Consider the following 24,380-nt stretch of genomic DNA (forward strand, 5'->3'; position numbering starts at 1 on the left):
GACCTCAGCTCCTTATTTAAAAGTTAAGTTATGGGGCGCCTGGGGGGCTCAGTGGGTTGAGCCTCTGCCTTCGGCTCAGGTCATGATCTCAGGGTCCTGGGATCGAGCCCCACGTCGGGCTCTCTGCTCAGTGGGGAGCCTGCTTCCCCCTCCCCCTCTGCCTGCCTCTCTGCCTGCTTGTGATCTGTCTGTGTCAAATAAATAGATAAAATCTTAAATAAATAAATAAATAAAAGTTATTGAAGCAGCACCTGGCTGGCTGTTAGTAGAGCATGCAGCTCCTGATCTCAGGGTCATGAGTTTGAGCCCCACGCTGGGTATACAGTTTGCTTAAAAAAAAAATTTAATAAAAGTTTAGGGTCATGCTTCTGGAGATGGCGGAGAAGCTCTAATCAGGCTTACCCTCCCAGAGGGTAACAGCTGTAAAGGCTAGAAAAAACAAAGGAAACTACCCAAAGGCCTGAGAGAGCATCTGTAAGCAGAGAGACTGTGCAGAAGGCTAGACACCCAGAAGAAAGAAATGGCACTGGGCAATTTCCCCATCCGTGCCATGCACACAGAAATCGCACAATCCCATTTGTGTGAACAGAGGAGGTAGAAAGTGAGAGGTGCCAGGACAGAGCCAGAGAGACAGACGGCAGCAAAGTGTCTGCATTACCCCTTGCCCGCATCTCAGGCTGACTCTGATGCACACACGTGTGGGCAGGCGTCAAGAGCAGAGCAACACGGGGAAGACGTGGTGTGGAGTCAGAGTGCGCCCAGTCAGCTCCCTGCTAAAATGAGAACCTCACACCCTTCAGCAGAGTGTAACAGAATCCAGAGTCTCCACAATGTCTCCCTCACGACGTCCAGAAGACAATCCAAAGTTAGTTGATACACAAATAAGCAGGAAATAGGACCCAGGCTAAAAAAAAAAATGCAACCACTGGAGAACCCCAAATGACATGCACGTTGAATGGCAGACAATGATTTTATTTTATTTTTTTAAAGATTTTTTTTTTAAATTTATTTGACAGAGAGAGATCACAAGTAGGCAGAGAGGCAGGCAGAGAGAGAGGAGGAAGCAGGCTCCCCGCCGAGCAGAGAGCCCGATGGGGGCTCGATCCCAGGACTCTGAGATCATGACCTGAGCCGAAGGCAGCGGCTTAACCCACTGAGCCACCCAGGCGCCCCCAGACAATGATTTTAAAAGCAGATATCCTAACTGCATGTATGGGCGTAAGAAAAACATGCTCATGACGAATAAAAGAAGAGCGAATCACGGCAAAGAAGAAAGACTGAAGAAGTGGATGGGGAAAAGAATCGAACGGAAATCCCAGAACTAGAAAGCATAGTATCGGAAATTTTAAAAATCACTGGATGGACTTAAAAGCATATCAGACCTAGCAAGAGACCACGAACCGGAGACCAACAGAATTGAACCAACAGGAAGGGAGCAGAGCAGACAGCAATCAGACAAGCAGAACCTCAGACACTGAAAGACAGAACATCCACGTGAACGGAGTCCAAGAGGAAGGAGAGAACGGAGCGGAAGTAAGAAACAGAAAAACGTTCTTGGTGAAAATTTCTCAAATTTGGGAAAACACGTAAACATACGGCAGAATACTCTGTAAGTCCCTAAAACAGGCTACCTTTTCAGTAGCGCCATTATTAAATGTAAGAAGAAATAAGGTCAATTGAGTATAAGGTTTTGTTTTCATTTTTTCAGGTAACTATGTCAGAACCAATTTTATGTACCGATTTTAAGAATTTCATGAGAGGAAAAAAACATCCAAGAAAATCACACGTAGGGCACACCATGGCAGAGCGACGGAGAAGGGGGCGCCTGGGGGGCTCAGGGGGTTGAGCCGCTGCCTCCGGCTCAGGTCATGGTCTCAGGGTCCTGGGATCGAGCCCCGCATCGGGCTCTCTGCTCAGTGGGAGCCTGCTTCCCCCCGCCTCTCTCTCTGCCTCTCTGCCTCCTTGTGATCTCTGTCTGTCAAATGAGTAAATAAAATCTTCAAAAAAAAAAAAAAAGAGAATAAAAGATAAAGAGAAAAACAAGCAGAAAAGAAAATGACACGTGACAGTCAGGGTAAGACTGATTTCAGTGATCACGGACTCATCAGAAATAAGGTCATAAGTGAACATATTTAAATCCTGAACAAAAACCTTGCCTTCTATACGTAGCAAAAAAATTTCTTCACGAAAGATGGTAAAATAGAAACTCTCAGGTCAAAGAAAACTTGCGAAGAAAACAGGCGCAACATGGAAGGCTGAAGGAAAGTGAGGCCAAAGGGAAACTCCTATCTTCCGGAGGAAAGAAAGAGCGCTTCAGTGCTGTGAATCCAAGACCACTTTCCCTTTTAATTAATCAAGGACCCATGATGGTTCAAAGCAAAACTTCTATTGTGGAATCTAACCACAAAGACAGACGTGACACCCGTCAGCGTGGTAGCACAGAAGACAACAGACGACAGACGCAGTTGGGGCTCACCTTCTAGCCGCACGGCGACCGTGTACCTCTGAGAAGACTGTGAGAACGAGTCTAGCCCCGAAAGCAATCATTAAACACATGACGCAAAGAAATAGAACTTAGAAATCAACAGATACATTAAAATCAATTCTAAAAATTAATCCAATTCAATTAATTAATCCAATCCAATTAATCAATCCAATTAACTAATCCAATTCTAAAAATAATACAAATAAATACAAAATAATCCAAATAAATCCAAATAATCCAAGTAAATAAATACTCAAATAATCTGAAAGGCAAGAAAGGAGAAACGCGCGCACACAGAAGAGAGTACAACGTAGACGCTGCTCCAACCCGGTCAACAACGAAACGAAATGTGACAAACTAAACACTCCAACTGAAAGGCAGGATTTGTCAAAAAGGATTTTAAAAATATTCCACTGCAGGGGCTCCTGGGTGGCTCCTTCGGCCAACCATTCGCCTTCAGCTCCAGGTCATGGTCTTGGGGTCCTGGGGTCGAGCTGGGGGTGGGCCCCCTGCTCAGCAGGGAGTCTGCTTCTCCCTCTCCCTCTGCTCTTCCTCACCTCCCCGACTTGCGCTCTCTTTCTCTCTCAAATAAATAAAATCTTAAAAAGGATATTCAACTATACGTCACACACACGTGTAACATGTTAAAAAGTATGTGGTCTCTGTCCCTTGTTCCTGACACACAGCTGCTAAAACCCTTGGAATTTCTGGCACCATAAGTGTCTTTTGTATGCTAATGAAATGACAAGTGGCTGAGGACCTCTGGGTGGAAGCTGGTCCCCAGAAAATCAAGGCGAGATTAGAGGGTTGGAAATTCCAGCTCCACCGCGGCCTCCGAAGCAGAGAGATGGAGACGGAGTTCAATCACCAACGGCCAGTGATTCAGACACGCCTGTGTTACGGAGCTTCCGTAAAAACTCCCAAATGATGGGCCTCGGAGAGCTGCCAGGCGGGTGCACACGGTGGGGGCTGAATGGTGGCAGGACAGGAGTGGGTGTGGAAGCTGCCTACCACGGGCACCTCGCCCCACGCCTCTCTTCCCTTTGGTCACTCTCGTTCGCCTCTGTCTTAAGACACTGGTATTAGGACACTGTTTCCCTGAGCTACTGAGCCTGAAAGGGCTGTGATGGGCGGGGGACGATCTAGACCCTGAAGCCGAGTCAGACCGAGATCCGTGGGTAACCTGGGGACCCAGTAACTGCCAACGGCTCCTGACGTGGAGGCCATGTCCCGGGACTGAGTCCTCAACCCGCAGGTGCCCGGCACTAAGTCCAGGCGGTCTCTGGAGACTCCAAGCGAAACGGACAGAAAAGGGTCCGCCGTGCCAACGGAACGTGCATGAAGGCTGGAACGCGGCACTGATGAACGGGAAGGCAGGCTGCGGCTCAAACAATGCTACAGAGTGAAGCGTGACGTGGGGCTAAGGACACTTAGCTCGCCGAACACTTAGGACGCTGGCGAAAAAGACTCCGCTCTAACAACTCCGACCCAAAGACGAGCCCCTCCCCGCGTTGCGTATACGGTGAAATGTGCCAGGAGTCGGGGGAGGCCTACATGCCAGACCTCTGCCCACGGGGGTGTGCGCAGGCTCTCCCCACAGCCACACAACCAACAGCAGAAGAGCCCAGGAGCCCACTACCACTGGGGACCGCGAGGCGCACGGGGCCTGCCGCTGGCCATGCCAACCAGCCTGCCGCCCATCTGAGGACGTCCAGCCGGTCCCTGACCCTGGAGGCAGGGGGAAGGAGCAACAAGGAGCCAGACCCTGACTCGGCTCTAGTGGGGCCCTGTCCTGACCCCACTTCTGCACTAGGTCAACCGGGCCGCAGGCAGCAGGAAGACGGAGCGCGGGGACCTGCGGGGCCCTCGCAGGAGTCTGCCGCCCGGGAGCCAGAACCACACTTACCCTCTCCAGGTCCTCCTTCAGGCTGACCGCGTGCTGCAACTTCTCGTGCAAATTTCTGTTCTCTAGTTTCAAGACATCAATTTCTTCCTTGAGCTCCGTCTGAAGAAGTGAGAGTTTAAGCTTGTGCTCAGTTTCCAAACCCAAGACTCTGGCTGCCACCTCGGTCTCCACCTGCGAGGCCACGTCCTGCACACACGGGAGAGGCGCCCGAGCGAGCTCTGTGAGAGCACAAGAAGCAGGGAGGACAGTCAGCACGCACCTCGAGGGCACCACACACAGCCCGGATGACAACGCCTCGCACGACAGACACCTGGAGCTCTGCCAAGCCCCGGCAGAAGCGCCCTGGGCTGCCCCGTCCTGAGCTGCCCGTACCCCTTCAGGGCCCACTCCGTCCCACCAGCTGGGGTATCGGGGGCTGTTTTCAGCTGTGGGGAGCTAGGCTGGGGGGACCCCTCCTGGGACGATCAGCTCAGGACTCGTCACCTCCCTGGGCTCAAGAATGAGCTGAGCAGCGGCCAGAAGTGCACCGTGCGCGCCCGTCAGCAGCCAGTGACCACGGCATGTGCAGCGGCTGAGAACAAGCTCCCTCGCTGGGAGGAGAGCAAGAGGCAGAAGCCAAGTCAACGTGACCTTGGCACTCACGAGCCATTGTCCTTCTCTTAGCCCGTCTCAGCAGCTCCAAGGGAGCCCTTGTCCAGAGCAGGAAGTCGTGTCAGAGCCCCCCACCGTGGAGCCAGACCCCCACACCCTCGCCCTGGCACCCTCCACCTCGCCACCCCTGCGCTACGAGGCATGGCAACAGCGCCACCCCTCATGGAATCCGTGTCCAGGGCTGGCCTCGCACCGGCTCCCCTCAGCAGTGGGGCCCCTGCCTGTCCCCCTCTGCTGCATCTGCTGGGAGGACCTCCGCCTCTCATCCACCCCCATCTCCTGTGACCCCCCAGTGCTGCACCTGGTCAGGCCTGAGCCCAGCTCTGAGCTCTGAGGACACCACCAGGGAGGGTCTGTGGAGTGAGAGGCCGGGATGTCAGATAACCCACATGGTGAACCCCCCCAAAGGTTCACACACCTTCGCTGGGCCCTTCTGAGAGCCCCACATGTTGCTCCCCTTCCAACACTGGGGTCCCTTCGAGGCCCACCTCCTGCCGGGCTTCCAGGGAGGACAGGCTCCGGTGGTTTTCTTCTAACTGCATGTACAAATGCAGGGAAAATCACACACAGGAAATGTTACAAGGGGTCTCTTTAGCCCGTCACCCAATCACTGCCTCCCCCGGAACCCTCGTGGGGCCATGCACGCTCACACCATCTCCCCCATCCCCAGCGTGTCACCTCCGGGGATCCAAGCAACTCCAGGAGGCGGCAGACCACAGCCCTAAGGAGACAGGGGCACACCACCGGCTGGAGAGCCCTCCTCACTCCCGTGCTGTCCTCATCGAGGCCAACACAGGGCCCCAGCTGAGGGACGCCAAGCAGGCCGCCGCTGCGAGCCTGACCAGAACATTCACGGACATGAACTGCCGGCAGACCCCGACCACCAGACCCCGACCACCAGACCCCCTGGGGCCTCGGCCAAACACACCCTACTCCACTGCGGGGCCCCAGCACACTCACTCCCAAGCCCCCTCACTCCCCGCTCCGTGTCTCCCCAGTGCACTTCCCCTTCTGGAGGCAGACACAGGCCTGGCCAGCTTGGGACATGGACCTGCCCCCAAGGGAAGGGTATCTGGGCACTGCTGAGAGCACCTGACAACAAGCCCAGTACCCTGAGGGAAGGGAGGCGGGAAACAAGGAAAGGGCTCAGTGCACGTGCTAAACTCTCCTATTCTCCTTAAAATACAGCCGGTAAACCTGTTTTCCTCAAGTACCGCGGAGCAGTCACACCGACCTCAAATTCCAGCTCACGATAAGGTCGCGTTATCTTTTAAAGCAAGACTCGAATCCCTGCGCTCTTACACAAACGAACCACTTGAGCGACAGGAGGAATCGAGTCCAGAAGCGCACTTGGGCCCCGGGGACAGCTGAGCGCACAGGCCCGAGAGAGTGACCTGGCGTTCAGAAAGAGGTGACAAGCTCAGAGCCCACCTCTCTGGCTGGACCACGACCGGGCTCGGGGGACAACAAAAACTCAAAGACTTTAAAATTAAATTAAAATCAGAAAAGGGGCGTCTGGGTGGCTCCGTGGGTTAAGCCGCTGCCTTCGGCTCAGGTCATGGTCCCAGGGTCCTGGGATCGAGCCCCACATCGGGCTTTCTGCTCGGCGGGGAGCCTGCTTCCTCCTCTCTCTCTGCCTGCCTCTCTGCCTACTTGTGATCTCTCTCTGTCAAATAAATAAATAAAATCTTTAAAAAAAAAAAAAACAAGTAAGTGAAACGAGAGAACAAAGTGAAAGCATCAGAAGGCAACGCAGGAAATGGTGGGCACTCAGAAAGGGGACAAAGAGCAAAGGGCCAGGGGAGGACCCACAACCGCAGACCCAGGCCCGTGAGCACCAGCGCGAAAAGGGCCACAACCAAGTCCAAAGGCGAACCGCAGGGGACGGGGGAGGAACGCCAGGAGAGCCACGGTGTGCAGGAAGAGCTTCCAGGGGGAGAACGGTCAACTTCAAGTGAAAACAGGTTTGACCTCGTAGGAAACCGCAGAAACACAAACTGTAGACACACCGGCTGTCCCTCGGCGAGGAGCACACACAGGCGACTTCCAGCGGCGGCGGGGGGCCCTGGGCTCCCACACCCCCTGGGGGAGTTCCACCAGACGCCCTGAGGAGGGCACGGTGGCCTGTCAACACTTCCACACACGTGCGCGTGCGTGCAAACAGGTGTGCACACACACCGGACTTCCCGCAAACACACATGTCCCATCACTCTCCTTTCCCTGCCTTCCTGAAACGTCACGAGAGGCAACAGGAAGAGGTTCAAGACACCAAGGCTGGCCAACCTGGGAAGACAAAACTCAGTGCTCACAGCACCGTCCGGGGCTCAGGGGCAGAGGGGCTGCGCACACGCAGGACCTGTGGGCCGAGGCTGGCTGTCGGGGGGCCAGGGACCCGGCCATCTAAGGCTGGACCCCAGAGGGAGCTCTGCCACTGGTCTCCCTGCCACCAGGGGTGCCTCATGCCGCCTGTGAAGACAAGCCCTGGACCAAAAACCAACACAGGGGACCCCGACACCCCACACAGAGGGACAGACGGACGGAAAGCAGGACACACGGGAAGCACGAGAAACCCTTTAGCACCGAGGGCCTCCAGAGAGGTGTGTGCGAACACTGCGCCCGTGGCACAGACAGAAGCAGCAAGAAAGCAGAACCCCCAGAAATCAGAAACGACGACGGAAACGAGACGTTTGCTGCAGAATGAGAACACAGCTCACGAGAGCCACCAGGAGAGCGCGCGGGGGACGCTGAGGATTGCGGACAGGACCGGCCTCCCGGCCGCGGAGGCACAGTCGGACGCAAGGCCCTCCCGCACGGCCAGCAGGAGCGGTGGACGCACATGCCGGAGCTGCTCCCTGAAAGCTCCAGGCAGCTCACAGGGGCCCCGGGGCTGCGGGCAGCGTGGCGGCTCACACAGAAGGGAGGGTCAGCGGGACGGAGAGACGGCGGCTCTCCATGGCGCAGGCACGAGAGGACACACAACACGTGCCAGACGTTACACACGCCACACACACACGAACAAAACAAGCTCTCAGAGGGCTCCCCTCACGCGCCCCTGCGTCTCCACCGGGGGAACAGGTGCAGCCAAGAGCGGGGCCACGTGCAGACACACACCTGCTCCCCAGGCAGCAGGACCATCCGACCAGAACGCAGGGTGACCCCAGGACGACAGCAGGCGGGGGCCCAGAGGGCAGGACAGGGCCGTGGACAAGGACCCGGAGGCTCTGCCGTGGCGGCCACACCACGCCCAGCGGGACACACGAGAAAGGAAGTGGAAGGGAGGGAACCACCGCCACACCATGCTCCTGTCCCCAGGAAGTCATCGCAGGCAAAGAGACAGTTAACGACGGGAAACCGGAAGCGGCCAGTTGAACAGGATCAACTGTGACCCCAAAATTCACATGTCGAAGTCTGAACCTCCAATGCCTCAGAATGGGGCCATGTGGAGACCGGGACACCGGGACACACCACAAACCTCCTGACCAGGGAGCCTGAGGGCGGCCGACCGCAAGCCAAGGACACGGGGCTCAAGAGAACAGCCCCGAGCTCCCGCTCCCAGCCTCCAGATGACGCGTCCCTGAGAGGACACATCTCTGCCGTGTAACCGTCTGGTCTGAGGTACACTCGTTTCGGCCACCCAGGGTGACTGCGAACCACCGATGCGGATGCTTGTCCTCATGGGGCCTCCGTCATCCCGCACGCCACCTGCCCCGGGTGACAGCCACGAGACCCGGGCCACCAACACCCCACGCATCACCATAAGTAAAGGGACACTCAGGAGACAGGACACCACATCTCAAGCGCACACAGCCCAGGCGTCCGCGGACTGACGGTCAGACCGAGAGGATGCGGCGCACACGACCGAACATTCCTCAGCCACGAAGAAGAACAAGCCATTCGTGACAACGTGGACACACCCCGAGGGGAGAAGCGGAATAAGTCGGAGAGAAACACGCCCCCCGTGACGTCACTGCCCCGGGCGACGCTAACCGAGCTGATGGATACAGAGCGGAGGCGCCAGAGGCGGGGTGGGCGTGGGCAGAACGGGAGGGAGGGTCAGAGGCCACGAGCCTCCGGTCACAGAACAGAGTCTGGGGGTGCGGCGCTTGGTGACCAGAGACAAAGCTGTACTGGACACGCGGGAGCGGCTAAGACGGTAGATCCTAAAAGTCCTCGTCACAAGAAGAAGAAAGTCTGGAGCCCTGGGGTTGACAGGCGTTAAGGAGACCGAGGGGCAGTCACCGGCAACACCTGCCAACACCAGCACCTCGTGCTCCTGAAACGAGCGCTCCGCGTCCGCTCCCTCAATGCAGGGAAGAGGGGCCGTCACCTCCGGCTGAAGGCGGGGTCCCTCGAGGTGCTCTCTCCCTTCTCCAGTCCTCTCTTCTAGAAACACCCCGGGTGCACTAGGAGAGAAGACACGTTTTAAAACCTCCTCGTATGCCCTTTCCCTCCCTGCTCCCTCCACAGCGACCCCCCCCACCCCAGTCAAGGACGGGAGCCCTGGGCCGAGCGGGCCGTGGCTGTGGGACCACCTGGCAGGACCCCGTGCTGGAGCAGAGGGGACCCCGGAGCTGCAGGTCCCATGCAGCTCCTCGTCTGAACCCTCTCCTGCTCGAGGCTCAAGCAGCAGCTGTTTCTAAAGCACGAGGCTCCCAGTCTCCATGGGCAGGAAACCACAAATAAAACCAGACCCCGATCAGCTCAAAGGCCCCGTATTTTGAGAACACACCGAAGACGAAAGGCCCCGTGCACCTGACTTGCGCAGACTCGAGAACAGACTCCTCTCGCTGCTGCCGCCACCGCGGGTCCTGTCTCCGGAGCTCTTGCTCCTCCCCGTGAGGCGTGCGGGCCGGGAGCTGGTCGTGGAACCCTTCAAGGGGAAGGAATTCCGCAGTCACTTCCAGGCCAGACACGGAGGACACATCAGGACACACTGCAGACCTCAGCTCCAGGAAGGGCCCGGTCCTGGTCCCCGTGAAGGCGCAGCGGGACCCTCCGTGGCTTATGCTGGGCGGTGCCTCCACGGGGAGCTGGCCAGGGCGACCTCAGCGGAGCCCGTGGGCCCCCGGAAGCAGAGCGCTTCTCAGGCTGGCGCTGTGGGCATCACAGAGACCAGAAATGCCAGCAGGTCTCCATGGGCGGCTGGGGCCGCAGAGCAGGGATGTGGGCGGTCCCCAGGGCCTGAGAGCCCCGGCCGACGGCCAGCAAGGACAAAAGACCTCAGACCCCCCCACCGCAGGGACTCATCCTGCCCCAGCCACCGTGAGCCACGCTGGGCCCCACCAGCATCTTGATTCCGGCCGCAGGTGACCCTGGACAGAAAATCCCGTCACGCCACCCACTTGGACCTGCGCAGCACCAGCCATGACGGGGCATGCGGCTCCCAGCCCTGCGCCTGTGGCGTTTCGCTATGAGCAGGAGAACTGGATCGGACGCCAACCGTGGGAAAATGTATCGGAATTGCCGTTTCCAGTAAGAGGGTGCGTCCAGCCACTTAACAATACCGTGGACGGGAACTGGTCACTACCCGGAAGTTTCAAGACGAACGTCCCAGGAAGGACCCTGGAGGCCAGCGCGAGGCTCTCCACGGGCTGGGGAGAGCTGAGCGCAGGAGCTCACACGGCAGCGTCCGCAGAGCCGGGAGCCACACCCCCCCCATGGACAGGCTCGTGGCAAAGGCCAGGCGTGAGAGGATGGGCGTGGCCTCGCCCACCACACAGGCTCTGGCCCTTCCTCCCAGCCCTGCTCTGGGCCCCCAGTGATGTGTGCCCAGCAAGGCTGACCCCCGGACTGCAGAGGCTCCACGTGGAGAGCAGCAGGAGGAACACACGAGTCCGCCTGTCTCGCCCGCGTCCCCCGACATCCCCGCTGGAGGCACGGCCCACGAGCAGGGACCCCTCTCACAGAGGGTCCACAGGAGGAGCCGGGCGAGCCGCTGGGCCCGGCCGACGTGGGCAACCCCCTCGGGGCCACAGGAGCCCGAGAGCACTGCCCCAGGCAAGCTCAGGGGTGCAGGGGCACGGCAGGATGAGGAGCGCCGGCACCCAGCCCATATGGCTTACAGCTGTAAGCCTCGCCGGCCCCCCTCCACAGATGCCTCACGGCAGGTGAGCAACACCGCGACGCTGCCACCCCTGGCTCCCCGGTGAAGCCAAGGCCCTCGGGTTTGCGCCTGAAAACCACACGACGACCTCCAGCAGCTCGCAAAGCCGCTCTCCGTGCTACAACTGTCACGGCCCCGTGGAAACACCGCGTTAGCTTCCGAGGATATGAGCTCTGAACAGCAAATGCCTCACCGCTCGGGTCCTGACTGTCGGGTCCCGGAGACTCGAGCTGGGACCACAGGCGCCGGATCTCTTCCTGCGACTGGGCCTTCAGCGCAGCGTACGACGCTCGGAGGCTCTCTAACTGCAAGAGGAAGGCTGCGGCGTGAGACGCCGCCCGAGACCAAGCCCAGAAGGTCTGTGCCCAGCTCTGGGGCACGCGCGGTGAGACCCCAGGCCTGCAGCCAAAAGTGAACCAGCCACAGCGGCCGCACACGGCTCATTCCTCACGCGCCTTTCCCCGCTCGCTGCCTGGCCTTCCCCTCGCTGAGTGAGGACGGAAACTTTCTCTGTTGTCCTAGACACACGTCCTTCTAACTTGTCGGGGCAGGGAGGGCCAGGCTCCTGCCCAAGCTGCTGGTCAGCACCAGCCTCCCGGGGGTCCCTCCCTCCTCCTCCTGGGGCACGGTGGGGTGTTCTCTGCATTTTTTGGTTACCCCCCACCCCGGGAAGGGTCTCTTCAGGGTGAACAGAGCCAGCCAACCCTGCACCCACGGAACTGAGAGCAGCTACCACTGCCTTCACGGGGGGCTTGGGGTCAGGCTGCACGTGTTCCCCAGGCACCAAGGGGGTGGGTACAAGTGCAGGGGTCAGCGCTGAAGGACAAGCCCTGCCAGAGGGGACACAGGACATGGGAGCTCCGGCCTGCAGTGCCCCTGAGGTTGGCCTGCTGCCTTGCGGGTGGCCCCATGCAGGGACAGGACAGAAGGTGCCCTTCCGTGTTCCTTTCCCATCAGCAAGGGAGAATGAGCATGGGGGTGATGGGGCAAGGAAGCCGGGAGTGGGTGTGGACACCACGGGGACAGAAGCACAAGGTTCTCCTGGGTTCTCTTCTGAAATCCGGGCACAGGCCAACACGGACTCTGCCTCTCTGATTTCTCGGCCTGATGCTGGGGCACTGATGGCCCTCGGGACAGAAGCCCTCGGGTGTCTGGGTAAGATCTGACCACACCACCCACTGTGGGAATGTGACGTCTCCCTGGAAGAGTTCTGAACGCACAAGCAGCAGAAGTATTTCTGGCTCAGTCTCTGAGACTTCGTGTTTCTTTAGGGTCACAATCAGAGAACCTGGCCTTAGACCCGTAATGCCTGGAGTCTGGGTCCCAGGGACCCTGGTAAAGAACACCAACTCTGCGTGTGTACGATGCAGCATAACTCATGCCAGCTCCACACGCTGTCCTTACTTCTCCATCTACTAGAAACCAACGGGCTCTAAATCTACTACTTAAGTTTGAGCTAACACCAGAACGTGAAACGATCCCACCCAGAATCTTCTAAAGCCTCCCCTCCCTGCCGAGCGGCTGACACACACACACACATCCCTGCCCACCTCGAGCTGCTTGGCCACCTCCTGGTCGCGGAGCCTCTGCTCCAAGTCCCGCACGTGCCGACCGCTCTCGGACTGCAGGTCCTCGCGCAGCTGCCTCAGGGCCGCATCCTGCTGGGTCTCCAGAGTCCTCAGCGCACCTGGGCACACACCTCCCTGAGCACGTGGCCTTCCCAACCACGTGGAGCACGGCTCCTTCCAGACCCCATGATCCCAGCACTCTGCTCTCCTGGGGAGCAACCCGGACAGCCACCAGCTCCTCACCATGATGGCACCATGTGATGGGCGACAAGAACAGAACGTGAACAATAGCGGCGTTGCTTTCTTAACAACCATCACAGAACGTGGACAAACACCCCTGAAACCAAGGTTTCAGGGGAGGTCAGGGAGCCGGAGAAGCCTGTGCTCACCGAGGGGAGAGCCCAAGGCTGAGCCTGAGCCGCCCAGCAGACCCACTCCTGTCTCCATCGCTGTGGGTGACATGCAGCCACCACCCCCTGGCAAGGAAATGCACATGCTCGTCCCCAGCAAGGGCCTGGCACCGCACGGAACTGTCCTTCTAGCAAAACACACGCACACGTCCCCTCTTCAAACCCGATTGTTCGAACTTGAAACTCACATTCAGCCTGATTTTTGGCTTGAAAAATCTTCTCCAATTCCGCTTTCTGTTCTGCCAGTTCGTTCTTAAGCTGGTCTTGCAAATTCTCCAACTCCAACCGATGCTTTGCAGACAATTCTCTGCGTAGGTTTTCTAAGCATAACTCTCTCTCGGCTTCCCATTCTCGCTTCAGGTTCTAATTCAAGTAAGGAAAAAAAAAAACTATGGGCCAACGGTGGACGATCTGTGGTAAATAATTTAAATTGCACTCGAAACCCAGGTGTGGACAGTCACTACACCCAGACCAGACTATCAGTACAGGAAGCTGGATGGCCCCCACCACCCACAGGGACAGGAGCAGACAGCAAGGGACACCTGCCCAGAAACGAAGCGAGGACAGAGGTCATGCTCAGTAATTCTCACACACACACACACGTCCTCCACAAAAGACCCAAGATGCTACAGTGATGTCACCTGACCTCTGCCAAGGGCTGACTTTGTCCCAGATGCCCTAAGAAATGAGTCCCTGCTGTCCGGCACAGAGGGGTGGGAGCTGGGGCACAAGCCTCCCGCCTGGGACTAACAGCTGTCCTCCACCAACTACATGATCAGAACAGCTAGGACACAAACGCCCACGTACCCAATGTCAGACACGTGTCCCCTAATGTCACCAACGTCCCCCAACACCAGCCACTTCCTCTGCTGTCACTGGCACCAACAGCCCTTCCACAACTGCGGCCCCGAGAAAGGGATACATGGCCAGGATGGAACGTTCCAGGGAGGGGCTTCTTTAGAGAGGAGCTAACTCCGTCCCACCCTAATACAGAACTCTTTCTCCAGGAGGGATGTGGGGGAGTCAGCGGGACCACCGCAGAATGCACAGTCAGCACAGCACAAGGGGTCAGCTGAGGCATCGGCCGCACAGCGGCTCTGCCCCACCCCTCCCCAACACGCTCCCCCGAGGTGCCTGGGACCGGCACCCCACATTTTACTCAGTTGCCACAGGGCACCTCCCTGCCCTGCGATGTCCGTCCGTCCCGGCGCACAGCGACAGCCAGGCCACAGGGCCCCCTAGGAATCAGAGCTCAGGGTGCCAGAGCTTCCTGTGACAACAGAAGCACGCGTGACCCCACACGAGCCGCGCTAACACCCTGTACACAGGAAGGAATGCTCTCCCTCTACAGCAAAAGGCATGTGTTTTCTACCAGCACGTTCAATTAGAGCTGTGACTGCATTCTGTCTGAATCAGGTGAGGGGCTCTCCTGTGGGGAGATGGAGCGATGGAGGGGAAAGGGGAATGCCGTACACGCAGAGTGACGTTGCTAACGACATCTACCTCTAGCATCCGTGCGTTCTTCTCCATTTCTAACTGTAACTTCTCCTTCAGCTCAGCTGCAAGAGAAACATAAAAGCAGGTCAGACCACAGAGTCTCCGAGTTTCCCACACCCCCACCACTCGCAGGGGAGAGGGCTGCTGGCTCCTAAAGGCCACGCCATAGGAACGCTCGCCAACACGGAGAGGACGAGAGGGCACGTCCGTGAGGGAACAACAATTCCACGTGTGACCTATCGACCAAATTCTATTCCTACCCAAACCAAGGACAAAGCCTTCAGCCAGCCTGACAGCCCCACGCAAGCTGGCACATTAGACCCGGGAGCCCCTTCTGGTCTGTCTGCCCCACACCGGGCCCCCACGCACCCTGAGCCCATCGCCCAGCCTCCCACTGTGCCAGACTCCAGGCAAGGTATGAAAGACAGACAAAGACCTTCCAGGACCCATCAGCTCCCAAGCCCCAAGGGAAGAACCACAAGAGAAGATGTGCAGAGGAGGGATGAGGCTGGACCAGTGGGCATGGCCTGGCAGGGACTGAGAGGTGTGCGCACACCTGGGGACGTGGGCACCAGGAAGAGACACAGGGACCTCAGGAAAGGGTGGAGGGGAGCTGGGGCCAGGCAACGACGGCACACGTACAAAGTGAGGGCGGCCTGAGCAAGCCCAGAGCTCAAGCAAAGGCCAGACACCACCTCAGAGGGGAGGTCACAGGGGCCCAGCCCATGGCAGAGCCTCATGGAGCAGAGGGCAGGTGTGGACCCCTCTGTGGTCCCATTCCCCAGGGTGAGCAGAGAGAAGACAGCATTGGAAGGAGCCTAAAGGAAAGCATGTTCTGTGCTTTTAAAAAATGAGCCAAAATGGGAGGACATAAAACTACTTATGTTTGCTTGACTCTACATAAGGAAACATGGGATGGTATCCCTGGAACATGAGAAGACTGGCTCCCTCTGAGGGCTAGGGGTGGGACCCAGAAGAGGGCGACTTGCACCACATCCAGGCTGCTGTTTTCAATTTTCAAGTGAAAAACTCGACCAGCAGACGAGCAGAGAAATGGGGGTGACCGCGTCGGCACAAGTTTCTTTCTGGGGATCAATGTTCTAACCTTAGACTGTGGGACGTTTGCACGACTCTGAAATGCACACTTTAAATGGGAAAATTGGGGGCGCCTGGGTGGCTCAGTGGGTTAAGCCACTGCCTTCGGCTCAGGTCATGATCTCAGGGTCCTGGGATCGAGCCCCGCATCGGGCTCTCTGCTCAGCAGGGAGCCTGCTTCCTCCTCTCTCTCTGCCTGCCTCTCTGCCTGCTTGTGATCTCTGTCTGTCAAATAAATAAATAAAATCTTAAAAATAAATAAACAAATAAACAAATGGGAAAATTGTATGGTATGTGAATTAGAACACAATCAAGTTGGTGTTCACAAAACTGAGGTCTTCAAAAGTAGTGACTAACAAAGAAATTGGAAAAAACCATTAAAACATAAAATTCGGGGAAAATAACCCATAAAATTCAATCTTAGGTGTAGAGAAAGAGCTCAGTCTAGGCCAGAAAATCACCAAAGGAGCCGGTGCCGCAGCTGTCCCCCGGGAGTGACACGGCCCCACCAGGAACAGAGGGAGGAGCCCGTGGGACGCGGGGTCTGTGTCCAGGAGCATCTGGGGTGGTCAACAACGCTCAGCCACAGACAGTCCCGCCAGAGGCGGACACGGATGCTTCCGGCACACAAGCAGATCACCTCCCATGACAGGACCCCACTTCAGAAATGCACACAAGCCCAGGGGAGAAGCAGACAGCGGGCGAGGGGACCGCAGAGCCCCGCCCCCCAGCAGGGTGCCCCGCACGCTCTCGGGGAGCTCGGGATGGGACACCTGCCCCTGGCCGGGTCACCGGCCTGCCTCTCCAGAGGTAGCCGCGGGCGCCGAGCCCCCAGGCCAGGCCGGGACGGCCGCACCTGTTTCCTGGTGGCAGCGCAGCTCCATCTCCTCGCGCTCCCGTGCGTGCTGCTCCTGGGCCCGCGCCTGCTGGTGCTGCTGCTGGCTCCGCAGCAGGGCCAACTCCTGGGCGTGACGGCCGTTGAGCGCGGCCTGCAACTCGGTCAGCGCGGCCTCCTTCTCCCTCTGCAGGGTGGCCTGCATGCGCTCCAGCTGTGCGGCGTGCATGTTGCTCAGACTCAGGCGCAGCGCCTCCAGCTCCAGCGAGGGCACCGGCTGCGGGACAGGGCCATTTCCGGGAGCTCCAGCACACGGCCTGGCGGGGCCAGGGCTGCCAACTCGCTACAGCAGCAGCCCCCACCCCACCCCCCGCAGGCTCTCTCCACCCGCATCCCAGGAGCCTCGTGCTCCAGGGACAGTACCAGCTCAGCGCCCCACAGGACCTCAGGCGGCCAGGCCCAGCCTGGCGGCTCCCCAGCCACCCGAAATGGCCCAGCCGGCCGTTCCTGAAGCCGCTCTGGCCCACAGGGCCCTGCCTCCACCCAAACTCTCTGCAGACAGCAGGGGCTGCAGTTCCTCCTCGAGGACACAGGCCACACGCAGCCACGCAGGATAGCCCCCAACCTCCTCCAGGCAGACTCCCCAGCCCAGAGGCCCATCCCGGCTGGAGACAGGGGAGCAGTCATTCCAGATGTTGCAAGACTCCCATCAGATGGGGCGCCTGGGTGGCTCAGTGGGTTAAGCCTCTGCCTTTGGCTCAGGTAATGGTCTCAGGGTCCTGGGATCGAGCCCCGCATCGGGCTCTCTGCTCGGCCAGGAGCCTGCTTCCTCCTCTCTCTCTGCCTGCCTCTCTGCCTGCTTGTGATCTCTGTCTGTCAAATGAATAAATAAAATCTTTAAAAAAAAAAAAAAAAAAAAAAAAGGCCCCCATCAGAAACATGGGACAATAACCAGAATGCAGACAGGAGGCAGCTCTGGATGGTGACTGCCAATGCCGGAACAACGTGAGGCCAAACAGGGTCCAGCAGTGGCTGAGTGAGTGACACCATCAGGAATCCCAGGCTCCAGACCAGAGACAAGTGAGCTCTGCACTTCACCGCTCTGGAAGGTGGGCAGAGGGGACAAAGGAGAGGCTTCTGTGCCTAGCTAAGCTAGGGGAAATCTGTTGCTCCTTCCACTGCCCTGGGTGAATCTGGAAGAAGGCCAGAGTTCCAGGAAGCATACTTATTCCCAACTAACACTAACAACAGAAAAACACACTTAAGGGACACCCAAAAAGTATAAAAATAAAATGAATAAAGGGGGGGTCACTGGGGTGGCTCAGTGGGTTAAAGCCTCTGCCTTCGGCTCAGGTCATGATCACGGGGTCCTGGGATCGAGCCCCGCATCGGGCTCTCTGCTCAGCAGGGAGCTTGCTTTTCCCCCTCCCTGCTGCTCTCCCTGCTCATCCACCTTCTGTCAGTCAAATAAATAATTAAAATACTTCAAAGTAAATAAACGAAATGGATAAAGGAAAGCAGTAAGCAGAAACCATGGGACAAGAATATGGGTCTCCAGAGAGGTCAGCAGGGACCTCCAGCAGGACAGCAAGGCGACAGTGAGGTGGAGGGACGCGCACCAGCCCTCCTGCCACAAGCACCTCCTGCTTCCCGGAGGCGGCAGCCACCAGGGGAATCAGATGTGCCTGCAGGGCGGCCTGGCTCACAGCTTCTCTCCTTCGAGGCCCCTCAGGACCACGCACCCCCTGTGTTTAATGAATAGGAGCGGCAGCTGATAGGGAAACCGCTAGCTGTGCTATGAGTGGCCCTTGGCCAGACGCACCACCCCCAGGTGTCCCGCACACCTCTCCACCTGCCCTTTCAAAGCCCCACAGCCAGCCTGCAGCACAGACCCGTATTACCGCAACCCTCCCAGATCCCCAAACCCACTGGCGAAAATTACAGGGCGAGTGCGCAGGGACCAGCCACACCCCCAAGCATCCCGTCGCCAGGTCGGCAGCTGCACCTGCTGCATCTCTGTCGGCCGCTGAAGCCCCACGGCCACCTGCTGCTGTGCGCCAACTGCATCCTTCGGTCTTCTCGTCAGCTCTGCAAATTCTAGCTTACGTTCTTGTTCGCATTCCTAAAGAAGGAAAGCGAAGGAGGTAAGCCAGAGAACTCACATGAGAAAACAGTCACTACAAACACTCAGGACACACCAGAGGGAACTGAGCCCAGCAGTGTTCACGGCAGCACGACTCCCAGCTGTGTCCACACCAGCAAACGTACAAACAGAATGTGGAAAAGCCGTCGGGGTTGGGGGGAGCATCACTCTGCTATAAAAAGGAGCTACCACACTGAGAATCTCAAAACGTTAGACTCCGTGAAAGCAGCCAGACACACACTGTGCGGTTCTGCGAACATGAACTGTCCAGAACCGGCAAATCCACAGGGACAGAACGGTGGCCAGTGGGTGCCAGGGGCCGGACGGACAGAGGAATGGGGAATGACTGCTAATTCGTATGAGGCTCCTTTCTGGGTAATGAAAATGTGTTGGGATCACACAGTTGTGATGGTTGCACAACAAGATGTATCAAAAGCCACTGGTATATATACTTTAAACGACGAATTTTATACACACGCATCGTATCTCGATAAAAATAACTACGAAAGGACAACCAGGCTGTTCACGTGGCTTAGGGTAAAGCGGAAAAGCCCAGAGGTGTTGCTGACGGACAGCAGCGTGAGCTCCCCAGGCTCTCTGCTGCTCAGTCAGGAGAGACGCTTACGGGAAGGAAGACATACTTGAGACGCCTGCAACGGGTGGTACCAGTAAGAGCTCCATGAACCTGAAGAGGTAAAACTGGAATATCACTTTATAGCTAGTCAATCAGCAAACGCTCGCGGTAATATTGATCCTCAGTGTCACCAAAGTCCCATGGAAACAACCAAACACGTCAACAGCAGAGTAAGTTGGTGCAACTTTTCCTTATGAGCAATTCTGACAGCATACGTCAAGCGCCATAGAGAAAACGTTTCCGTCTTAATATTCCCGGGGCTGGGGCACTGGACGGCTCAGGTGGTCAAGCGTCCGACTCCTGATCTCAGCCCGTCCTGATCTCAGAGTCGTGCGTTCAAGCCTCACGCTGGGCTGCACGCTGGGCTCAGAGCCCACTTAAAAGAATTTCCCAACTCCAGGAACACTTTCAGCATCAGCAATCTAAAGGGAAAAGAAAAGCTACAGGCCTTCTGTGAGCATCCCAGTCTCCCCTACCCTACCCCGCAACCAGCCCCAGGCCAGGCCTAGAGAAGACCTTGCCTGGATCATGCCCAGCCAGGAGCAGGCCCCGCCCAGAGCACCCCCCCCCTCCCCAGAGCAGGGTGCTACAGCCACAGGCCTCCCACCTTCCCCTCCCTGACAGCCCAGACCTTTCTCCGGGGCTTACTGAAAAGGCACCTCAGACTCAAACCAGACTGAATTTTCCTGCCCAAGCCAGGGCTCCTCCAACATTATCCACCTCAGTTGACAGCACCCCCAAACCCTCACAGTCCTCCTATTCCTGCCTCCCGTCACAGCAACCCCACAGCAGCCCAAGGCCCATCCTGGCCACCCTCCATTTCCATGAGCACAGGTGACTGGCCCCCACGGTCACTCAGCCTAATGTGAGGTCAGTGGCTTGGAGGCCAGATGATACATTCAGAGAACAAATCCAACCTTGTCACCCCCTTGAAAAACTCGGTGCATCTGCTGCTCTTGGGGAAAAATCCCCGAAGGGGGCAGGTCCCTCCTGCTGTCCCACTTGGCACCTGCCTCATGCACCAGGGGGCCCCTGCGCATATGGACCGGCTCTGCCTCCCCTCCTTAAGCTCCTCTGGGACCTCCCAGCCCTGACGCCCACCCCTGCTGCTCCCTGCACATGTCGGCGATGCCCAGGAGTCTGCCCGATAGCTGTGAGGCACAGCGCGCCTCTACCTGTGCAGCTCACCGCGTGGAAGCAAAGCGTTCCAAGGGGAGTGTTAGAGCCATTAAGTATCACTATGGATCCTTCTTCAAATTAAAGGGGTCTTTCCAATGGTAAAAGGTAATATAGGAGTGTCCAGTTTTAAACACAAAAGGCAGAATCTTAAACCATTTTTGCTACAAACATCAGAATCGTGGGATAAAATATAACAAAAATGACTCTAAATGCTCTCCGGGAGGGAACCCACCAGGTGCCAGACAGGAGGGACCCAGAATCTAAAATGATCTAGGGGGACAGGGACACGGGAGGGCAGCACGCGCTCCCAGAACTGGCAGCTTTGCCGGGGGGGCGGTTAGAAATGAGATGCTGGACACAAGCAGGCGTCCTGAAGGCCTGTGCGGCAAGACTGCCCGGGTGTGGGAGGCCAGGGAGCTGCCCCACGTCCAGATGCTGAGGCAAAGGCGGCCAGGTGGGGGCGTCTCCCCTGAAACGTTAAAACCCAGGCCTGCTCATCACACGTTTACAAACGTGCACATGCCGTGGGATGCAGAAACCCCCCGCCAAGACACTGACGTAAAAACAAGTCCCAGCAAGGGCACACAGGTGGCTCAGTCCATTAAGTGTCTGCCTTCAGCTCAGGTCATGACATCAAGGTCTTGGGATGGAGCCCTGGGTCCAGTCAGGCTCCCTACTCAGCGGGGAGTCTGCTCCTCCCTCCCCCCCACTCGCTGCTCCCCCTTCTTGTGTGCGCTCGCTCTCTCTCAAATAAAATCTTAAAAAGAAAAAAGAAGTCCTAGCAAAGGGCTGTTCCTGGGACACCTATCAGGTACAAATCTGGCACCCGTCCAGAGGGGCTCCCACAAGCGAGGGACACAGATATTCTCATGGGAACCACACAAACACCTCCCTAAAAGCGAGCACACACAGGCTACCCCAGGAAGTAACAGGAACCTGCAGAACAAAATGTTAAAGAAGACCTTCGGCAGTATGGGCAGGTGGTCCCCACAGAGGTATGCAGCCCCAAACGAGCCCAAGCCCTACAGTAACCTACAGAGAGGGACGGACCACCTCTAAACACTGGGCAAAATTCAGACCAATTTGCTCATGAAAAGGTACAGCTGCACTTAAAACAAAATCAGCTTCAAAGTATCTCCAGGAAACGTTACATGGCACAAAACGATACCGCTGTCTTTAAGGAGTCCAAACAGAATAGGTCCCGAAATACAGAGAGCAGAGCCAAAGTCAGCAACTCAAGAGACGGATCTCGGAGCCGATGACACACAGATGAACAGAGTCAGTAAAGAAGAGAGAACCCAGACGAAATCCGTCAGGGTAACCAAAAGAAGGAACATGCAGAAAAGAAGATGGGACAGGTGCACACGAGAGGAGCTCTGAAAACCGCCACTGGGATTTGGGGCCCCTGGAGAAAGGGCCAGACGCTGTGTGTGCAGATGCCGCCCGGAGATCTGCTAGAAGCAACAGACGCAAGAGCCCAGGTCCCAGGTCGCGCTAGTAAAATGAGATGTGCGCATCTCGGCCTAGGAAAGTGAGAGTGTGGAAGACCAAGCAGGAAGTGTGGCAAAGGGACAAAGGGACGGTGGGCTGGCGGCTGTGGACACTGAAGCCGGGGCGGAGCCAGGCAAACACCCAGCACGCGACACACCACCACCAATCTCCGAGTCCACGCCGGCAGGGCTATCTTTCAGGAGCAAAGGGAAAAAGCCAAAAATATATTCAGGAAAACATCAACTGGGAGCATGGGCGCAAGAAGGGTGTCGCCGCAGCAAGTGCTAAAGAGCGTCCTGCAGACAGAAGGGCGAGTCCCGCCGTGCACCCTGAAAAAGAGCAAAGGAGGAAGACAATGGACCTACGGTGCTAACCCTACACAAGAACTGACACTAAAAAATGAAGGACTCCTTCCACCGTGCAGAAGCAACCAGGCCAGGTCAACGAGCACGTCCACGCAGTAAAGCAACCAAGTGAAGGGGGTCCTACTGTAGAATCAGCCAGCATGAACCCTATGTCTGTTGTGCTACAGGATTCAAAAAGTCAGACCCAAAAGGCTACACGTTCTAGGATCCCATCTGTACCACAGAAAAGGCAAAAGTACAGAACGGACACAGGCAGGCAGTCACTCGGGGCTGGTGAGGGAGGGGAGGCTGACAGCGGGGGTGGGGGGCACAGGGAAACTTGCAGGGGTAGAGCTGTTCCGTGGGGAGCCCCGTGGTGCCGGACTGGATCTGGGGCCAGCAGGACGCGCTCAAGCTTACTTTAATAAGTGTACATAAGGACAGACAGACACAGAGTTAACTGCAGTTAGTTGATAACTGCACGCACACGGACTGGTGTGCCCACACATCCGCTGACTGACCCAGCAGTGACCGCACCCGGCGCCCCGGTCTTGGTTTCTACTAGCATCAAACGAAAGGAACCAGGGCCCCTCGAAGAAACGTGTGACTCCAGAACTGAGGCAGGGAGCGCAAGACGAGCCTGAAGAAAGCCAGAACGTGCTTCTAAGACAAAGGATGGGGCATGTCACCAGGACGCAGGGGCCGGACTGAAAAAGCTCCCAGTGGCCCGAGCCGGAACACTTAAAGCAACAAAAGAGATACGACGTAGTTTGAGGTTACAACAGAAAGTGTAACGTAAATACACATGAGCCCACGCTGGTATCAATATGTGATTAAATTAATTAATGGGGGAGAAGAGGCAACTCTCCCTTACAGAAGAATCACAAACAGAATGTGTGGCTACCCCTCCCTGTGGGAGGCAGCACGTAATTTCTGTCCCTTGAAGAGTGTGCTGGGCTCAGTGGCTCCCTCCCGAAGAGGAGAGTCTGGAGAAGGGGAAACCCGGCTGACCTGGCCTGGCAGGAGGCGGCTACAAGGGCATGTCGCCTCAGTGGTGAAATCCCTAATAACGACAATCATCAGAGAAACCCAGACTGAGGGAGAGTCCCCGAGTAGCTGACCAGTGCTATTCCAAACGGTCACCAGAAACTGAGATGCGGTCAGAGACCTGAGGAGACAAAGCAGGCGAGGCGACTGAGAGTGATGTGGTCCTGGGCAGAGTCCCCGACGGAAAAAACTCGTAGCTAGAAAACTCCTGGGACCCAAGCGAGTCTGTACACAGTTAGCAGTGACGCTGCAGAGTTAAGGCCTCAGCTCCGACACGTGTGCCCATGTCCACGATGCCAGCAGGACAAAATGGGGTGAGGGAGTACGGGAATGGCACCCACTCCGTAACTCTGCTGTAAACTTCTAACTCTTCCCAAACTAAAAGCTTATTTAAACCAATGAACGGCTGGATAATAGAAGGCTGAACGAACTGTGGGACTAAAAATTATTTTTAAAAAAGGAAAGCAGGGGCACCTGGCTGGCAGAGTTGGTAGAGCGTACAATGCTTGATCTCAGGATCGTGAGTTCAAACCCCACGCTGGGCACAGAGTTTACTTAAACAAACAAATAGGAATGTGACACCCACTAGGATGGCTACTATAAAAAAGAGAAAACAGGTGTTGGTGAGTACGTGCACAGCTGGTGGAAATGTAAACTGAGGCAGCCACTGTGGAAAACAGTGTGGAGGTTTCTCGAAAATTAAAATTAGAATTACCATCTGATTGAGCACACTTATTGACATACACCGCCAAAGACTTGAAAGCACAGTCTCAAAGAGGTATTTGCACACCTTATCCACAGCAGCGTTACTCACGATGCCTAAAACGTGGAAGAGACTCAAGCATCCTCCCCCAGATGAATGGATTACCACAAAGCAGTCTAATCATACTAAGGAATATTAGCCTTAAAAAGGAAGGAAACTTTGTCACAAGCTACAACACACATGAACCTTGAGGATATCATGCTAAGTGAAATAAGCCACTCGCAAAAAA

The 24,380-nt window shown here is 56.8% G+C and overlaps 1 protein-coding gene across 2 annotated transcripts in view; it reads right to left on the bottom strand.

Moving 5' to 3' along the window:
• PCNT (pericentrin) overlaps positions 1–24,380 on the bottom strand; it is a 120,275-nt gene that overhangs the window by 86,510 nt on the left and 9,385 nt on the right. The window contains exons 4-13 of one of the 2 annotated variants that reach the window (XM_047717643.1): positions 18,556–18,672; positions 16,572–16,827; positions 14,627–14,682; positions 13,312–13,486; positions 12,696–12,832; positions 11,339–11,450; positions 9,795–9,912; positions 9,370–9,445; positions 5,461–5,578; positions 4,392–4,609 (exon numbers count right to left, since the gene is read on the bottom strand). In XM_047717643.1, coding sequence (XP_047573599.1) covers positions 4,392–4,609; positions 5,461–5,578; positions 9,370–9,445; positions 9,795–9,912; positions 11,339–11,450; positions 12,696–12,832; positions 13,312–13,486; positions 14,627–14,682; positions 16,572–16,827; positions 18,556–18,672 — 1,383 coding nt within the window. Of the gene's footprint in view, positions 1–4,391; positions 4,610–5,460; positions 5,579–9,306; positions 9,446–9,794; positions 9,913–11,338; positions 11,451–12,695; positions 12,833–13,311; positions 13,487–14,626; positions 14,683–16,571; positions 16,828–18,555; positions 18,673–24,380 lie in introns of both variants that reach the window. The other variant, XM_047717636.1, reaches the window with a different exon arrangement.

The sequence above is a fragment of the Lutra lutra genome, chromosome 1 (genome assembly GCF_902655055.1).
Source record: "Lutra lutra chromosome 1, mLutLut1.2, whole genome shotgun sequence".
NCBI lineage: Eukaryota > Metazoa > Chordata > Mammalia > Carnivora > Mustelidae > Lutra > Lutra lutra.